Source organism: Drosophila hydei, unplaced genomic scaffold (genome assembly GCF_003285905.1).
Source record: "Drosophila hydei strain 15085-1641.00,03,60 unplaced genomic scaffold, DhydRS2 tig00000001-arrow-pilon, whole genome shotgun sequence".
NCBI classification, from domain to species: domain Eukaryota; kingdom Metazoa; phylum Arthropoda; class Insecta; order Diptera; family Drosophilidae; genus Drosophila; species Drosophila hydei.
In genome coordinates, this window is record NW_022045643.1 from 8800056 (window position 1) to 8819380 (window position 19325).

The 19325-nt window shown below is 37.6% G+C and overlaps 2 protein-coding genes across 2 annotated transcripts; both read right to left on the reverse strand.

Moving 5' to 3' along the window:
- Positions 1-15769: 15769 nt before the first annotated feature.
- LOC111599235 (ficolin-2-like) lies at positions 15770-17083 on the reverse strand. Its single transcript, XM_023314832.2, has 3 exons — positions 16969-17083; positions 16100-16908; positions 15770-16039 (listed from the first exon to the last, which is right to left on the reverse strand). Exons 1-3 carry the CDS (start codon positions 17047-17049, stop codon positions 15910-15912), a joined length of 1020 nt encoding a protein of 339 aa, XP_023170600.2. The 5' UTR covers positions 17050-17083; the 3' UTR covers positions 15770-15909.
- Positions 17084-17514: 431 nt separating this feature from the next.
- LOC111599242 (ficolin-2-like) lies at positions 17515-18778 on the reverse strand. The gene is made up of 3 exons (XM_023314842.2): positions 18657-18778; positions 17800-18599; positions 17515-17731 (listed from the first exon to the last, which is right to left on the reverse strand). The coding sequence occupies exons 1-3, from the start codon at positions 18732-18734 to the stop codon at positions 17602-17604; spliced, it is 1008 nt and encodes a 335-aa protein (XP_023170610.2). The 5' UTR covers positions 18735-18778; the 3' UTR covers positions 17515-17601.
- Positions 18779-19325: the final 547 nt, after the last annotated feature.

Below are 19325 nucleotides of genomic sequence, written 5' to 3' on the forward strand. Positions count from 1 at the left end.
TATGATCAAACAGGTAGAAGAATGTCTATGCATCGACACTACATCTCGCATATATTCAAAATTTCTGCTCGAGCTCAGCTTGCCAGCAGCCAGCAGCCAGCTAAACTGCAGCTGCTTTCCAAACGAATATCTATTAGGAGCGAAAGTGAAGCGAGTATCTTTTTTATATTTCACACGAAAAGAAGCTCGTAGAAGCGTAAAATCCATTTATCATTTGGCTTCTGTGTGCTGTGAGTTTGTTTTGCCTGTGAGGGTGACAGGCGAAAAGCTAGCAAAGACACCTGATAATATTTACATACTCAAAAACTAGCACTAACAAACGTCGTCAGGTGAGAATGAGATATAAGACAGCGCGACATATTGCGGCTTGATATACGTATATAGCCCAGCTGGAGGCTTTGGCATGAAAACCTCACTGCTTCAGCAGCTATAAAAAGCATATTATGTGCATTAACTGTATCAAGGAGAGATTATATAGTATATAGATTAGAGCAGACATTTGAGAGGAGCAGCAACCCTGCGAGTTTATGACAGCAATATTTGAGCGCAGCTTAAACACCGAACATAATCTCCACTTTCCCAAAACTTTACTCTTTAAACTATGCCTTGAGTGCAAGTCGACACAAACAGCATGACAGCAGCAAGTCTAAAACAGCAGGAGAGAGAGAGAATTCAATTGATTAGCTATAAGACGAAACAGTGGACTTAAAATTCCTGCTGTGATTCGACATGCAAGTAGACTTAGGCACATACACACACACCCACAGCCACACACATAAAGACATATATATTCATCTAATGTTTATGAATATTTAAGGATGTATTTCGTGGATGCTTTGCTGCTCGCTTTGTTTGCATTGACTACCGATGACTGTAATCATTTGTGTGCTCATGTGTGCGTGAAACTTTGCCAAGATGGGAACGACAACGTCTGACAATGGCCCCGAGCACGGGGTAACGTTGGCAATGGGGAACAATAGACGGTGCGCTGCGAGACAGATAGCAGCTCGAGGCGAAAGGAAGTCGCATCTGAATATTCATGCTATACATTTGCTTGTCCAACTCAGCTTGAACTATGCAAAAGCGTTTGACAATGATGCCATACACGAGCCATTCAAATTGCATTTAATTGGGAATCGAACGCTGTGTAGCAGTAAATTCGATTAATTACGAGAGAAGTGACAAGTAGATTGTGTGTGCCAACAAGCCCAGGAATAAGCTCCATTAACACACTTTCCGCTGCAGCATACACAAAATGTAGACACAATCCCGAAATACCATAATATTCATTATGCACTTGGCTCTTGTTAGTTGAGTCAACTGCTTCTCTTTCGTTCGTCGCCTTAGTCAAACAGCGACTGCATGTTGTCTACATAATAATGGTAAGAGCGCTGGCATATGTGTGCTCACACTTTGTGGTGGTTTATGCGGCTGTGTGGTGTGCGCGTTGGCGGTGCAAACACTGCGGCTGCTACATTATTAATAAGTCATATAAAAACTTGAGCCAGAATGCAGCGGCTTGCAATTAATTAGCATGTGGCTGAACTTCACTTAAGAAGCTCTGCCAACAATAAAGCTTAGCATGAAACATGAAAATCGCATAGTATCTAACGGAAGTTGACTTTTAATGGCAAAGAAGAACAAAACTTGCAGTACAAAATGTGCATATTGTGCACATAAAACTATATTTAAAAGGTTTCATTAAGTAAACTTTATGGTATAGAGAGAGCAGCCGAAAATTTGATAGCCATTCTGGAGGAACTGCTTCAAGAAAATTTTTTGCAAGTTTAAAGTCTGAAATAAGAGTAGATAGAAGAGGACGAAATCAAATGATTAGAAAGTTTTAAATATAATGTTACAGAGATGCACATATAGATAGAAAGCTATTTTGAGAGATATTTATAAGTGGAAAGAGACATAGCTGAATGGGACAATAGATTAATAGGTATGAATGGGGAATGGATGATATGGAGATAGAAAATTATATTTACAGAGATATATGTGTATATTAAAACGCTGAAACAAATGATTTAATCTTTAATAAATTGCGTATTAAAAATATAAATAAGGAGCATAAGTTAATAGCATAAATATTAAATAAATATAATAAATATAGAGAAAATGATAGATAAGTAACTATGAATAGTGTGATAATACCTAGAAAGTTATTTTAATACATATATGGATAACAAATTGAATTGGGCTGATATAATACAAAAAAAAAAAAAAAATAAATAAATATAAATATGTACAATACGTAAAATTATAGGAATTTAGGCGAAAAGATATTACAATGGATTTTTTAATTAAAAAAATGCAAATTTTAATATACAAATGTTTATTTAAATATTTAAGATATATAGATAGATTGATAATAAATGTAGTTAGGCTGATATAATACAAAAAAAAAAAAAAAAAATACAAATATGTACAATAAGTAAAATTATAGGAATTCAGGTGATATCTTTTCACTCAATGGATTTTTTAATTAATAAAAATTCAAATTTTAAGGTACAAATATTTATGTAAGGATATATCGGGAGGTTTTTTTTATAATATAATTTAATAATAATAATATAATTTGAATATCAATGAGCAGAATTTATTGCATAGAAAATTTAATGACATTAATGTTTAAATATGATTAAAGCCACGTCACAATTCAACTCGCAATCGTTGTTTTGGTCAAATAAAAATCAACAAAAAGCAACTATTAATTGTTAAGTGTAAAGTGTTGTTAAATAAAGTATTATTGCCAATTCAAAGTTGTGAAGATCAAAAAAAAAACACCATGTACTTATAATGCAAGTCTTCTCCTTAAGCCTGACATATAGGTAAAAACATATTTCAATAGAATACTCATAAATTAGTAGCTACACGATTAAAGAGAGATACAGATAATATATTGATAGATAGCTCGCAATTTATATTTGCTTTTCAAGTGCGAATCAGTTCATCCGTCAAGTAAATCTTAAGAAGCATAAAACAAAAGTACACATATGCTATACGGATACTTTTTGCTCACACTGTGAATTGTATGACAGCAGTTGAGAAAAAAAGCTGACTTCAAAGTCTAGTTCTGGCATGCAAGTGCAGACAGCTGTCCTGTTGCACAGCGCTTGTCAGACTTGCTATGAAATCCCACTGCGAGTGGAAGCAAATTAAGGCAGAGTGCTTTGGCCCACATGCCAAAGTTGTTGGTGTATGGCAAATCTGATAATAAGCAGAATATCTTTAATGCTTAAGAGTAATTGGTAATCATTTAGAAATCTGACTTCTTGTTATCTCTTCGCTTTGTCAGCGCCCCATATCAGTTTAGTTTTAAGCATTTGCCTGCTTCATATTTAATAGCTTCGCTTTGAATTTCATGCCTGCCTTGTTCTCGTCTAGACCAATTAATAATATTTCGTGTCAAGCTGAATATTAGACAAAAGCACCAAAAACATCACAACAATAAACAAATTCCCCCGAATTTGTTTTGTGTCAAATGAAAAAAAAAACCTCGAGACAAGTATAAAATAAGTAGGCAAAATATATAGAAGCATCAACAAAGTGTGAATACACTTATATTTCATGGAATATAATTTAAGAATCATTTGATCATCGAATACGTGTTTGGCGGCCACTTAGTCGGCTAGGCAGATAACGAAGCTGCAGATAAGAAACTGAGCATATTTGTAGACAAGATCTGAGACACATAATTTACAGTCTCAATGGCAGCTTATGCTAATAAGAGCTAAGACGGGAACCTCTTATAGATCATCTCAATGATGTCTTATACCCTTACCTGACGACAACAACAATAGAATAGGGAATCAGCGATAACAAATATATAAAAAAAATGAGCCATTCAAAAGGGCAGAGCTCAAGGTCTTCCCACTTTGTGTCTCGGCACTGTCTGTGCTCCTAAACAGAGATTAATACGCTGATTAGGGCGCAGTCAGAGCTGCGTTTTAATTAGTGGGGCAACTAAATTGAGCTGTCAAGAGTGCGCATAAGGCCTTGAGCCGGGCTTAGGCACAACAGGCTAACAGGCTAACAGTTTCAGCACCGGGTTAGAGGTCAGCTCTAAAGTGCTCCCAATTGATTTCGGGGTGTTTGCGAGGGGACGCGCAGTCTTTTGCATTTAGTATTCAAATATTCTGTTAATTGGGGGCGACATGGGATTGCGTGCAATGGCCAAAAGCGGTCCAACTTCATTTGCCAAATAAAATGTTGGTATTACAATTTGGTCGCAGCGCAACTCAATTAGCCGCGTCTCGGACGGGCTCTGCTCGTGTGGCAGGCGCTGTAAACTTGTTACTACTGTGACGGCCACGCCCAGGTCGTTGTGGCACCTGGACAGCACCGCAATATGCAAACATTACACGAAACGCTTTTGGCTTAAATTAATTTATCACGTGCCGAAATAAAGCGTCAACTTTTGCGCTCCCCTCCCCCACCCTTGCCGGGCGTCGTAATTAATTGAATTTCAAGTGCCAGCGCCCAAAAACGTAAATCTAATAATTAGCAAAATACCGCTGTGCGTGCGTAACTGTGAATTTAATTTAAGATTTAATTCCACTCGCAACCACAACTTAATTTGCAGATAAATGCACATCTAATGCTCAAAAATCGATAGCCCCTGCCACAAGCGTCTTTAATGCCCTCCAGAGGCTGGTTGTAAGAGAAAGCCAAGCCGCATGTTTACTTAACGATGGCTTCTTAAAAGCTTCTTCATCATCTTCTTCTTCTTTTTCCTTTGGCTGTCATTCATTAACTGTTATGTTGGGTAATTACGGGCCATCACGTAAGCCCGTGAATGAATGGCCAGCAGTCGAACGGTGCGTATGAGTAATGGTTGCAATAAATGTAAGGCCCAGCAGAATAATCAGTTTAATTATTTTCACAGAAGCAAAATGATGTGAGTGATCGACTTACAGATGCTCTGTCAATAGCACAACTGTTATAGCGGCTATATAGTTTTTCGTTGCTATTTTTGCATCACGATTTGTCTTGCGTCTTAAGAGAAGCATCAAATTCAAAGATTGCCTCTTTCTATTGAGTTCTGAGAAGGGGAAGGAAACTCTGGGGGGGTTGGGTTTGCAGAATACGTTGCATAGGAAAGCAATGTAAAGTCAAATTCTTGAAATTTCTTTATCGTTCTCATTGATTTATAACGCGTTGCGTTATTTTGATGAAACAGCACTATTTTTCTTCAAATCAGATCGTTTTTCCGCGATTTTGTTCTGCATATCCTGAAATCTTTAAGGCTTTCAAAGCCATATATAAACATAAAAAAATAAATAAATATATATATATATATATAGATATATATATATATATATATATATATATATATATATATATATATATATATATAGATATATATATTTATATTTAAGACGTTGGCTTAAAATGCCTAAGTCGACACAGTTTGCCATTCATATTAGGCCTTTATGTATATACTTAGATAACTAATTGAAGCTGCTGCCTTCTTGATCTCACTTTCACTTACAACACAAGTAAAAGTACTCAAGTGGACACAACTAGAAGATGCCCTAACCAATGAGCCAAACTGCTGCATACAAATGTCAAAGATTATTTTGTTTAATAACTAGTTCATGCCTAAGGGTTGACATGCAGATAGCCTTAATCTGAGCTGATGCTGTTATGTTATATTACTTTTAAGGTGCCTGCCACGCCTCTTTCAGTCTGTTGCATGCTTTTCAACAAAACCTAGATGCCCAACTTCAATTAGTTCTGCTCGTCTACACATTTGCACTGTATAAAGCAAGTAGAAGAAGGAATATGAAAAAAGCAGCTTGAGCGCAAAGCTTCTGCTGAGATGATGACTGGCTGTCAGTCGGTCTGCTCGTGGCATTTGTAGCAGTGCTCGCAAAGCTTTTAATTACCGAAAAATAAAACCCGTTGAGTGTCATTCGATACGTATCTCGAAGGGCCCATTGGATAATTGCCGTCTAGAATTTGAAATATCACAAGCAATTTAAAAGTTGGGCCCATAAAATATAATGTCTAATTTTAGTATGGAACTTTTTTAATTGTTGTGTTAGGCAGCTAATTTATGCATTAGCATAAGCTGCCAAAAAGGTTGCGGCATACTTTCGGGCGCAATTTGTATAGTCACCCAGCCCAGCCCTGCCCACGCTCCCAGCCCCACACAGCTACCGCGTGATACACTCGAATAGGTGCTGCGGATGGTCGAAACGTGCCAACTTGTTCAAGAGTCTCTTCAAAATTTAATGACTCAAATTTGCTCAGTCTCAAGAGTTGAATTGGAAGACCGCAAAAAATTGGTTTGTCAAGTGAAATCCTAGTGCCTGTGCTTCGTGCATATTCCTTTACTTACAGAAATCGATTTTGTGACTCGTCAAGGACATGTCTTAGATTTCTCACATTACTTACAAACGTCATGTGTCATAGATGTTTTCATAAAATTGAGGCTAACTGTGGGTTGTTGGCGGCAGGCGGGCGATGGTTTGCTGTTTAGCAATGCAATTTGGTTTTGGTCCACCCTAACATGTCGAACATTTCAGTTTTGCATCGACTTTTCACTTGACTATTTACTTTCAATTTATATTTTACAGTATTCAGCACGCTTCTTAACTACTTTACACGCCCACTCAAAGTGCCTGGGTAAGTGGTCTTTGGAGCTTAAATACCCTTCAATAAAGTATGATCAATTGGCTTATACTGTGAGTTATTTCATGGATGGTTCTTAATTTTGCTAAGCTTACGATATTCGTTTTACTTAGTATACGATATTCGCGTTTCTTTCGATTAAGCTTTAAAGAAAGAAATATTTTGTGCTTTAGTGAAGAAAGCTCTATGCATAACAGTTCACTTTAGAGCTGAAATTCATAATCCATATAATAGCTATTACTTATAGTAGTTAGCTGCTTATAAATATATAGTTTTTAAAGATTAAAAGATTCAAAAATGACAGAGAAACTTTGAGCTTTAAGCGAACTGTTTATAAGTCACCTACATCTCTAGTATAATAATATATAATATATAAAGTTAAAGCATTATAAATTCTATATTCTATATTTATATGTTGTATTGCATTGGTTGACTTGCCAGTCTTTAAGGTCAAGTCTTCATCGAAACTTTATGCAAACTTCTTAGGAGTCGCTTTCATTAAAAATAAATATAAGTTTAAGATCTCCTTCAGCAATAGCGCCAAGCCAAGTCAACTGAGCTTCAACTTATTTTTGGTATAGGTATTCGCTAGTCGAGTATTGCAAGTTAAGCTGAGTTAATCAGCGCCTAGAGCATGAATTTCGCATTTAAAAGATAAAGACTTGTTTATTATTTTGTTAAATACAAACCTTTGAAAGCTATCTAAGCTAAAAACTTTTGGTCATGCCTCAGGCGATGCACGACGCGCAATGCTGTATATGTGGCAATTAATTGTTTCACATTCTATGAATGTTTACAGCAAATGCCTGAGTCAGACTTAATTCAAATGAAACATTTACTGTGTTAAATGTATTTGATTTCTGTGCATTGTGCCTTGTCTATTGAATGTGTTTGCACTTCAGATATTTCTGAGGCAGGTAAAATCTATTGCCATTTCCATTGTAATCTGTTTATCAAGTCAGCTGCAGGCCTCAGGCCTGGGCAACATATTGTGCTGAGTAGTAGAGGCTAACGTTAACTTAGTGTCTGCAGCTCAATACCTTGAGGATATTTAGTTGTTTTTAACACTTCAGCACCTTCTGCCACTTGACCTTCAGGCCGCAGCCCGCGACCCACTTACGGCTTTCGCATTCAATTACTTACATCCATCCGCTCGCCATTCGCCTTGCCTAGCTTCAATCAATTTCCATTTTCAAGACGGCGTGCTGGCTGCCCTTTGTGAGGCGGTGGTTTGGGTGTGTGCCCACCACTCATTATGCTGTCACTTTAATAATTATTTTGGCATTTTGAGTAACATTTAATTATGCTAAATATTTTCGTTTCCAATTTAAGCGAGAGCACACAAGTTCATGTCCTGGAGCCAGCGTATCAGTTGGGGCTGTGATTTTAGCTAAGCGCTGGCCTTTTGTGTGCTCGCCTTTATTATCGTTGCCAGGACACGCTCCAGTGGTGCGTCGACTTACAAGCCAGCCCCTGTTAACCGTACTTTAGCATTGCAATTTTGTATCTCGGCCAACTTACAAGCCAAGAACAATGTGAACAACTCTGGCAACTGAACAACTGTGCAACTAACTGGCATTTCTTTCTATTTACTTTGTAATATTTGTTGTTGCTGCTGCTGGTGTTGTTGTTGTTGTTGTTGTTGTTATTGTAAATGTTGGGTGTTTACTTAGCGGCTTCTTTTGTGTTCGTTGTTTTAGTTGATTTTGTAACAGGAATCGGCAACATTTTTCTGCACTGCCTTTTGCTTTCGCTTTTGCTGTTTGCCAATTGTGTGTGTGTGTGTTTTTTGCTGCCACCCACCCAGAAGCAACCAGCCAGGAAACCAGGCTAACCAACCAGCAAACCAAACCACACCAAACCAAACCAGCAAAACTAACCAACGAGGCGTTGCTTTAATTGGGTTCACAATAAACTCTGTAGCTGTAGTTCGCTTTTTGGTCTGTGCACGATTAAATAAACATTTACACTCGATTTAAATGCACACACGATTGTGTGTGTGCGTGTGTGTGTATAACTATTTGGGGCATTTGTTGTTATTTGTTATTTGAACTGAAATCTGCACTTAGTCTGCATTAAAATTGAATGATCCAAAGCAAAAGTAACTTCGAATATTGCACATTGTTGCGTAAGCTCGTATCGAATCCATTTTGCAAGTATCTAATTTAATTAAGTCGACAATGATTAAGGTTTAATCGTGTGCTAAGCTCTGTCTTTATCTAATGAGAGTTCATTGTTCGCCTCTGCACAAATATTGCTGAAAATTCTAATGAAACAGGACAGCATTCGGCATTTCGGTTTATTTAACTTAGGCATAAATATACAAACAAATTTATATTCAAAAATTCATAGTATCAAGACTAAATCGCTTTGTGTTTCCCTTCCATATGACTTAGAACTGTTTCTCATTGATTTATGTATAAAACATAACAGATTTTTATTCATTTTGCATCGGAGTTTGATATGTTAACTTAAAATCTAACATTTGCATCTAACTCTATCGTCATGAGCATTGCTAATTCCCTTTGAATTAGAAATTCCTCAAATAAACAATTTTCACAAGCTTTTTCCGAGTCGAGTTTTCGTTCTGCTAGCACTTGCTATACTTTACCCTATTTGCTACTCGCCTTAAATTAAACATCAAATGGCTAAGCTTTATAGAAACTAAACTTTAGTTTTTTTGTGTTGTTTATTGTTCTGCCTGGGTTGAGATTCTCATCTGTTGTTGAGCAAATTAACAGCATACATCATTGAACTGTAATCCGCCAACGCAAGAAAAACGAGAGGCAAACAACAAAATTCTCTCTATTTTGTTACATGTAACTCTGCTGCTGAGTGGGGCATATGGACTACGAGATGAACTTGGAAAAAAGCTAAGCAATACTCAAACAAATATATCTTAATACGATGTAGACCTGGCTGCAGGTTAATTTATTATTTTGATTGCTTTTTTCCTATGCAGAGGCAGTTTGTTCGGAGTTCGGTGACTTGGTTACATATGGAAAACATGACTATGAGTTGATGTGGAAGATAAACAAAAATAATATGGTAACTCAAGCGGAAATATCACTTAAGAGCAGCAAAACAGTTTCGGCTGGCACAAAACCCTCTCAAAGTACATAACAAAAAAAGAATGTAGAGGAACTGGCGCATTGACGCCGGGGCAGATTGGCGAAGTGGCTTAGAAAAAGGCGGAAGGAATGTGTCAATAATGACTAATGGCCGAGCGAGCCGGGGAAAGCTTGTACCGTTGTCCAATTCGTTTGGCCCATTCGTTTATTGTTGTTTGCTCGCCCACCACCTCGGCTTATGGATATCGCCTTTTGGCATTTTTATTTATTTTTGCATATTTTCTATTTGGGGCCATTCGGGTTTTTTTCCTTTCTCGTGATGTTGAAATGATTTGGGAGCCTACTTTTTCTTGTATTTTTTATTCAGTATGCATGTATGAGTCCCAGTTGGTTTTCGCTTTTAATTTGGAATTCTGGCAAAAGTTTTCAACGCAATTCGCGGCTGGGATTTCAAATGAGGTTGCCAAATGGTAACATGCTAAAAAAAGTTGACTTCTATATCACACACACACACACACACACACTTACGACGAGAGCTCAAAAACTTTTTAATTAATTTAAGCTTGTTTAATTAATTTACCACTGAAATACGAGAAACTGAAGACGACGCAACATGCTCATAAATCTATAGAAATTAATTCGTAATCATTTCATTAAATGCTTAACTGAATTGCGAAGAGATGAAAGCAATTTGGAGTAACTAAGCAAACATGGGAGCTACTTGAATTTCTTCGAATTCATCAATCAATAAATCATTCATCACACACAATTGCTTTTCATTATAAAAATAAAGTAAAAACCTCAATAATTTGTCTTTAAGCAAAACAAATGAAATAAAAAGCTGACCAAGTGAAACCACTCAAATGTCATGAAACCGAAGCTCATTACAAGTAACATAATACATGCTTGTGTATGGAAGTTGGCAGGCACTACAATAATACCCTAGAAGAGGGTCTGTAGAGTAGTAGAGTATGTATGTATGCCTCTATCTGCTTGAATTAAAGTTTGTGTCTGTTAGCTGTGGCAGAGTTCTTAGAAAACCTCAGCATTCAAGTGCCTAACCTTTGGTATTTTTCTTGGGCATAGCCTGGGGTCAAATTATATAGAAGCACTTTACTATGATAGCATAGGTATACATACATAGATATACATGCGTAGGTATGTAGGTACGAAAGTCGTATAAATTATATGATTAAAGTTTGCCTCTGTTAACTTTGACAAATTTATTTAAAAAGCATAAAATTCTTAGTTTTTTCCGCAAGCTACACTTAAAAAGCTTTCTTGGACTGAGTTGATATATCAAATCAGCAAAATACAATATATTTCACATTTACATATTTATCAACAAGGGACTTAAGCATTAATGAAGTACGTCTAGGACAACTCCACGCCTAACACATTTGAGAGCTCTTTAAGCTCACATTTTCTCTAAAACTTCCAAGGGCCTAAAAAGCTTCATTTGTGCTTCAATTGATTGATTAATGGAATTATATTAAAATTGATGCTGTATCAGCGCGCAGCATATCTTCAAGTCGTGCACTTTTCACTGAGCGACGCCCACTTGTTTTGAGCTTGTTATGCGAAACTCTCGAGGAAAACACGTTCCACACATTTCATGGTGTCTGGTGGAAATGACAAATCTTTGTGGTCTCGAGGCCTGGCACAACTATGGTCAGCAAATAAAATGCTCATCAGCTGAGGACGAGGCAGTGGCATAAAAAAAAACACGTTGGCGCACGCGAAGCCCAAATGGAGCCCAGCATAAATAACTGCGGCCGCGCAAACAATGAGCACTCGAGTAGAGGCACAAAACAAACTTGAATTGCGCACACTGGGGCAGAGCCTAAAGGGCGAGGTAGGTCCTAGAGCGTAGCTCTCAGTGCTGGCAGCCGATGGGCCCCAAATTGTTGTCATTGTTGCGTATACGCCTAGGTGTGCAGCCAGTCTCTATACAATAAGTGTGCCAAAGTCGGAATGTTTCAGTGTCTGTGTGTGTGGTCTTTGTAATTAATGTTTTCCGTTTGTCCTGTGGTCCTTGTGGTCCGGAGCTCAGCGGCCTCGAGCCTGTGTAAAGTGCGAGAAAGTGTGAGCGCGTAAAGTTTACGCAAACAGGAAATTGTTATCGTTTTGTCGCCTTAAAAGAAATTCGTTCAGTAAGGAAAACAAGGTCAACTTTTACGGCTGAAAGATACCCTGTAGCATTTATGCAGCATATTAAGTTTTAAAAGATTTCATGCAAACTTGATTAGTACTTTATATATTAAGATATATATATAAGCCGAAGCTGAAACTGAGCGTAAACATTGACTTGCAGAATATTAAAGAGCTGACCAAATTTGTTTCCTTTGCGGCTGGGTCAGTGACTTGCTGATGTTTCTCTGGGCAATTGTGTGGGTGTATGTGTGTGTGGGTGTGTTTGCTTTGTGTGGGTGGGTAATTAAGATACTATCTCGATGCGTTGAAATTTGAGCCCAAGGCTTTGGCTTTTGGACTTTCGTTGCTGCCTGAGCTTTAAGTGACGCGTTTAATCAACTGCAATTTTGATGCCTTTTACCATTTCATTCAATCAACGCCATTGACGGCCACTTGGCAGCTCCTTTGAGCTATGACAGAGAAAGACGCTAGAGCCTGGGCGCGTCCTATTAACGGCTGCAATTTGTGAAACGCTTCACGTAATTGATGACCAGGCCCCGGCCACAGAACAAGTGCACGTTCAAGTACAATGTGGGCGTTATTTTCGGCCATGCCCACTGGGCTAGTAAGTTATTTACTACGTGGACTTGGTCATTGGCAGCTTTTTCTCGTTGGGCAGGCTAAGGCGGTGCTGCCTAAAAGCATGACGTGAACCATTTATATGACCAACATATTTGAAGCATGTTTATGCCAAAGAATGCCAAGCCGAGTCGAATGAACAAAAAAGAAAATGCCAAGAAGGAGGAAACAAACTAACAGAGAAAGACAAGAGAAAGAAGAGGAAGACAAGCAGTTAGTGTGGCTTTTGTTTACGGAAGTGAACTGACCAAAAGGTTCATTCACATGGCGCCATCCTCTGCCGTCAGCGCTGATCGATTTGAGTTTGAGCTGTCAACCGACGATGGAAGCGATTCAAGTTTTAGGCCAAAGCAAGGCCGACAACTGTTTGGGTGATAAAATATTAAACAAACTCTGAGTTGATTTACACGCGCTCGTATTACACTCTGTTATTTCCTATGTATATAGAAACTTTAGATTATATAAATATATATATATAAATATATATATATATATATATATATATATATATATATATATATATATATATATATATTTATTTATTTATTTATTTTATCATATTAGCTGCTTTGAAAATGATGAAATATTTGATGCAATTAGTTAAATATATTTTATTAATATTCAAAAATTAATATATTTTGAAATAGTTATATAAATAAATGTGACAAACAGAAATGTTGTCATATCAAATACATTTTGTATAAATGCGTTATATTTTATATATTAAGGAGAAAGTTAAAAGTCTAATATGACAGATATATACTCTCCAAATACAATTTATTTGCATGGAGTGTTGATTTTATGTAACTAATGAGAAATTCTGAAGATAGCAGAGGTGCGGCAAGTAACTCTCGTGAAACCTTTTCTTAATAAAGTGCACGATATTAGATAGTTTGCGCTTACTTTCCATCTTATTGACCAACTGCGTCTAGTTGCTTCTCCTGCTGCTTCTCTATATCCATATACATATCACATAAATATGGTGACCATACCAGCTCAATACTATTTCCCATAAATATATTTCAGCCGCTGTTTCACTTATCTATAATATAGGGTATCTTAAATATTTAATATAATTGCTTAATTTATGAAAATAATGCAAATTTAAGCAAGATTCTAGCCGTTTTAAGGGCGTTTGGATCTGTTGTTTTCATGGCTTCAGTGCGTCGCAGAGGTAAAAGGGTTACTCTTTTGTCCCTTAAGCTGTTGCGAAATAACAAAATAAATTAATCGCTGTAGCAGAATACGAATTTAATATTGAATATGAAGAGAAAGCTGCCATCATTGGCCACCTAATGCCTGCGGTGACGTGAGGACTATGCATGGTATGGCATGATAATATTGGTAATAAAATTAGGCAGAATGCAATATCTGCATTTGGTTGCGGCTTTGTTGAAATTTCCTATATCACTGCTCTTATTTGGTCAATCAATCAAAGCTTAATCAAAACTATTTAATTTAATATTATTTATGAGCCTTTATCACCTCTTCCTTTAAGACTTTTTCATATTAATTTTCCATTGATTTTGCTCACTGAGTGCAGCACTCAATCAAGCTAGCTGCAATTGTGTTTTGATTTGATTTGTGGTTGAGTGCAATGCTTTAAATTTGCATGCATCGAGCTTCATCGCTGAGGCGTGACTTGGCGTCCAATTACTGCAGCTAGCGAAAAGTAAACCTGAAAGCAATTCACAAATTTATTGGTCGAGTCAACAACTTTTGCACTTTTGAGCAATTTGATACTGAAGCGGATTACAGGCGAGAAAAGGTAATGCACACCAAATCGAAATAGTTTATAAATTTTAGTTTAGTTCGTATGCAAAAACAACAAAAAAATAAACAAAAAGATGGAGGCTTGCTGCCACGGGCGAGTGGCCACAGAATTTCCAGCGAACACACAAACAAAATGGAGAAAACTTTCAATTTGCTCAGTCAAGTATCGAAATGGTGGCAATCAGGCAGCCATGCGCTCAAAAAGCTGAGTGTAGAATAAAACATAATAAAACATAAACCACAACAAGTGCTGCCAGCGCTGGCCCACCCACTAGACAGTAGCACAAAAAAGGATAAAAATTGAAAAAAAATAGAAAAAAAAGAAGCGAGAGAAAAAAATGGCAAAACGTTGAAGAACTTTTCAATTTGGCCGCAAAATTTGAGCAATTTCCTTAACGGCGCATAGCGAATTTTGACTTTGAACAGCTGGCGCTGCGCTGCAGCCAAAGGGGTGTTTGCCGAGCTGCCAAGTGTGTGCTTGAGCGTGTGTGTGAGTGTCAAAGCTGCCACCAAACTGGAAAAGCAATTGGCAATGCAAAAATTATGGATTATGCAAAGTTGCTCTGCGCACGCGAAACCTTGGCCCCCAGCGCCACTGATCCTTAATGCATTCATAATGATTTCATGAGTAGAAAAACGCTGTAGACAATGTTTTCGACGAGTTCCTTTTATAGAGTATAGATAATACAATATTGTTAAGCATCCAGCAACTGTTTATCTACAACGATTTGTCGCTAAAGGTGGAACCACTAACATTGACTTGCTCGTTATATATTTAAATATATTCAATTCATTTAATATAAATGAGATTTTTTTATAGTAAAGTGTGAAGTATGTGAATTTAATATGTCTAGACTCTTTGTCTTATTTAAATATCATCTTGAATACATTCCAAAACAGCTCTCAAGAAATGAGCTGCGCAGGCATTTGAGTGAATTAACACTGAGATCAATACGAACAGCATTTGCCTTTGAGTGAGTTTTGAATTTCTAAGAGCTCTCATCATGCTCTTCATTTGTATCACAATTTAAGAGAATAATAAATTGAAGAGAATGTGAAATTGAAACCAGAACAGATCTGGTTACTTCTGTTTACGTGTGTAGGAATAAAATTCTCATGTTGTTTATACAATTAAAAGCAATAAGTTTGCTTGGACAAAGGGTAAACATTAGTTTCGAAAGAAAGACTTTACTCACTTCTAAAGTGCTAAACAATATATGAATCCAATTTAGATGAGCCTAGTAAATTGCATATGAATGAGCTACAGCGATCTATGCTGCATTTATTACAAATTCTTGTCAAATAGCAACATTCTTCTTACAAATCAACATTGCTTTTCTCTACACTCACTTCTCTTTATTGCTCAAATTGTTTGTGGCTAAATAACTTGAGATGTCAATCGCTCAATGCAGATTGTTTCTTTCACTATGTATAGCTAACAGAAAGATATACTTTAGATCAAGAGACTTTACATTTTTTAATAATATATTTATTTATTTTTGAATGGTCAAAGATGCCTCATTTGTGACAAATTGTCATATAAAATATATAGAAAAGAAAATAAAATATTATATGCATATATATATATATTCACTGTATTTAGTTAGATGTTTTGGGAAACAATCGAAATGTAATATATTCTCTTAGTGGCTTAGATTGACGTATATTTGGGTCGTATCATCATCTGAACGGACTTCAATGCATAATAACCCTTCCAGTTATACCACCAAATGCTCTGCTCACTATGAACTTGCTTATCAAAGTATCTGCCGTTGAGATTGCTGCAATGCGATTTTTGATTCATGTAAGTATAAGGCAAATATATTTGTGTTTAAGCCTACCTGTTGCCATATAGGTTGTACCACCAGCCGCTTAGGTAATACACGGCACAATTGCCTTGGGACCAGCCGTCGTTATCCTGGTCATAAGTGGTGAAGCTGTCATGCAGATTGTACGCCAAGGCATTGCCAGCATTTCCGGAGTACGTGCCCAGTGACTTCAGCATATACTGCTCCTCCTCACTGCCAATCATGAAGTTATCGTAACGGGCGTGCCGGACATTGTTGTTAAAGTCAACAAGCCTTACATACATCTCATGCGGCAGCGATTTGGTCAAATGAAACAGTGACTCCAGGCCCAAAAAGAATTCACCTTCCAGTTCACCAAAACCTTCCTTGTACTCAGCCCAGTTTCTATAGAAATTCACGCTGCCATCGAAACGTCGCTGCACCACTAGCCAACCGCCGCCAGCTATTTGGGCATCGCAGAGCACCGACAGATGTCCGAAGCCATTCACAAATATATCATGTATATCCGATGAGTTTTGGAAGGGCATACAATTCATGGCCTGATCTTCAGCTAAGGCTTTATGTTCGGACTTGGTGCTTGAGCCGTGCGTGGCAATGGAACTATTAAAGCTGGCAATTTGATTCAACGCTATCCGTAGAGCTTCTGTGTTGGAGTCCAATTGTGATTTCATCGATGCGATTAATTGCTTATTTTCATTGCTGTACAGATCAAACAGCTCAACTTTTGCTTGGAGGCTATGCAGCTGTTCCTGTATTTTCGCAATTTGCTCATCCCTTTCCTGCATGGCCACTTTATAAGCTTTCAACTTGATCTCTGTTTTCAATTTATCCAGCGATAAGGTCTATGTAGTATAAAGGTGAAAATATTGTAGTCCACATATTATTCAGTTTACAGTACTTACATCAATCTCATTACATTCATATCGCGCTGCCAATAACATAAGCAGAAAAAGCTCAAAAATACACATCCTCACAGCTCCCATGTTTGATATTGACTGAGTGAGTGGAAGAATATAGCATTTTGTTCATCTGAACAACGACTTTACTTTATACAGCAAAATCAAACTGCAATCAATAATACAGGTCTCGGGTTCACAGCGAATGCGATTATATTTCAAAATAATATAACAAGAGACTTCTAGTGGGGAGTGTCCGAATATCGCATGCCCTGTCGAAAACTGTAAAGCTGCTTCATCTGCTGGGATTGCTCGACTAGAAGATACCCAGAAGAATCCCAGTCTTTAGCTTTGTTATTTCTCACTGAGGCTATATCGACTGCTGATCTGTTATAAATATGGTTAATGAGTTCAGCCACGCCACCTTTTGCCTGTTACATAACCTTTATGAAAATCAATATACCCCGAATTCACAACATCAACTGGTGTCGGGTATAAAAAATCGCTTGCTTTACTTTTTATAAACAAAACACGTGCTTTCCTTATCTTCTATTATAAATCGAATAATTATTTATTTATTATTTATGTTTCAGACTGTCTCATATGCATTTTTTAATCAGTTTATATTGTAACTTTAGCTCAAAGTAAAGTGTACTTTGGTCGAATAAACATTCCGACCGACTTCAGCGAGTAGTAGCCATGCAACGTGTACCACCAAATGCCCTTCGCACTTTTCTCTCCACTCTTAATGTATCTGCCGTTGAGGTTACTAAATGAAGGTAGAAAGAGCTAGTCAGTAATTAGTTTCGATAAGCGTTACGTGAATCGTTGATTCACCTATTTGCATTCCACTTGTACCACCAGCCGCTCTCGTAATAGTTGGCGCAGTTGCCGCCCGACCAATCGTCGTTGTCGTAATCGTAGGTCGAGAACTTGTCATACAGATTATATTTCAATGAGTCGCCAGCGTTGCCGCTGTACGTGCCCAGGGACTTCAGCATGTATTGCTCCTGTTCGCAGCCAATGAGAAAACTGTCGTATCGAGCGTAGGAGATTCGATTGTCGAAGTCAATCAGCTCGATATAAAGCTCGTATGGCCGTGATTTGGTCAGGCGATGTATGTACTCCAGGCCGAGAAAGAACTCGCCTTCGTAGGAGCCAAATCCATTGCGATATGCTTGCCAGTTTCTGTAAAAGTCAATGCTGCCATCGCAACGACGTTGTATGACCATCCAGCCGACTTCTGAATCGCAAAGAACTCGAAATGGAGCGTATCCAGGAATCTGGATCAGCTGAACACTGCTCACGTTGTCGATCACAGAGCAACCAGCTGCCTGCCTCTCCAGCTTCCTCTCCTCTAAATGCGATGTGAGCAGATTCGTCAGATGGTTCACAGAGGCATTCAAACTGTTGATTTGAGCTCTAAGTTCGCTAATGATTGTCGTCACATCGGCTGCTGGCGCAGGCGGAGACTTTATCAGACCTGTGCCAATAAAATTGGCCAATAGACTGTGATTTGCATTGCCTACAACATTCAGCGTGTTTATATTCTTGTATGTTGCATTTATCTGCATAGATCCCGTGTTCCCGTTGACGTCGACAATGTGAATCGTTTTACTCTGCAGAACATTGTTCAACTGCAAATGTACAAATTGAGCACAGTTTGAATTGAGACTTACGAGTGCTCAACTCACCTGTTTATCTTCAGCAGCTACCGTAGCAAAGTAACCAAAAACTAGAACGCATACGAAACTTTGAGCTTTTAACAACATTTTGCTTGTGAAAATGTAAAAGCCGTCGTCTTGTGCATATGACTTTGAATGTGGAACTAAACAGAAGCTGGGACTTTATTTAATAATATATAGTAACAAGTAGCAGTACTCTAGTAGAGACTGCCCGACTCGGAGTTACCCTGAACCCTGCGACCAGCTGATATGCCAAATGTTAAAAAACTTTTGTTCTTCACGACCTTTCTTAACAATGATAATGACATTCATATGTATGCATTAGTTTTAGCCCAAGTTTCTAATATTCGAAATATGTTTTTTTTAAAGAATTTTGGGTTATCCAAAATCCAAAATATATAAAATCGCTGGAAGCTCCACGGTAAGTTTTCTATTTCCATCTTTTGTAATATTCAAACGAAGTTATGTTATCGGTTTTCCAACGATTGTGATGAGTTATCGATAAAAATGATAAGCTTGTATTGCTGATGTTATACGGGAATTAAGTTTCGAAGTCTCTTGGCTTTGAGGTTTTGAACAGTGCTTATTGTCCGATTCATCCTCTTGATATATATACATTAATTTGTCGTATATATAATTTTTTGAGTCTGTCACGCCTCCTTCAAACTGTTACATACA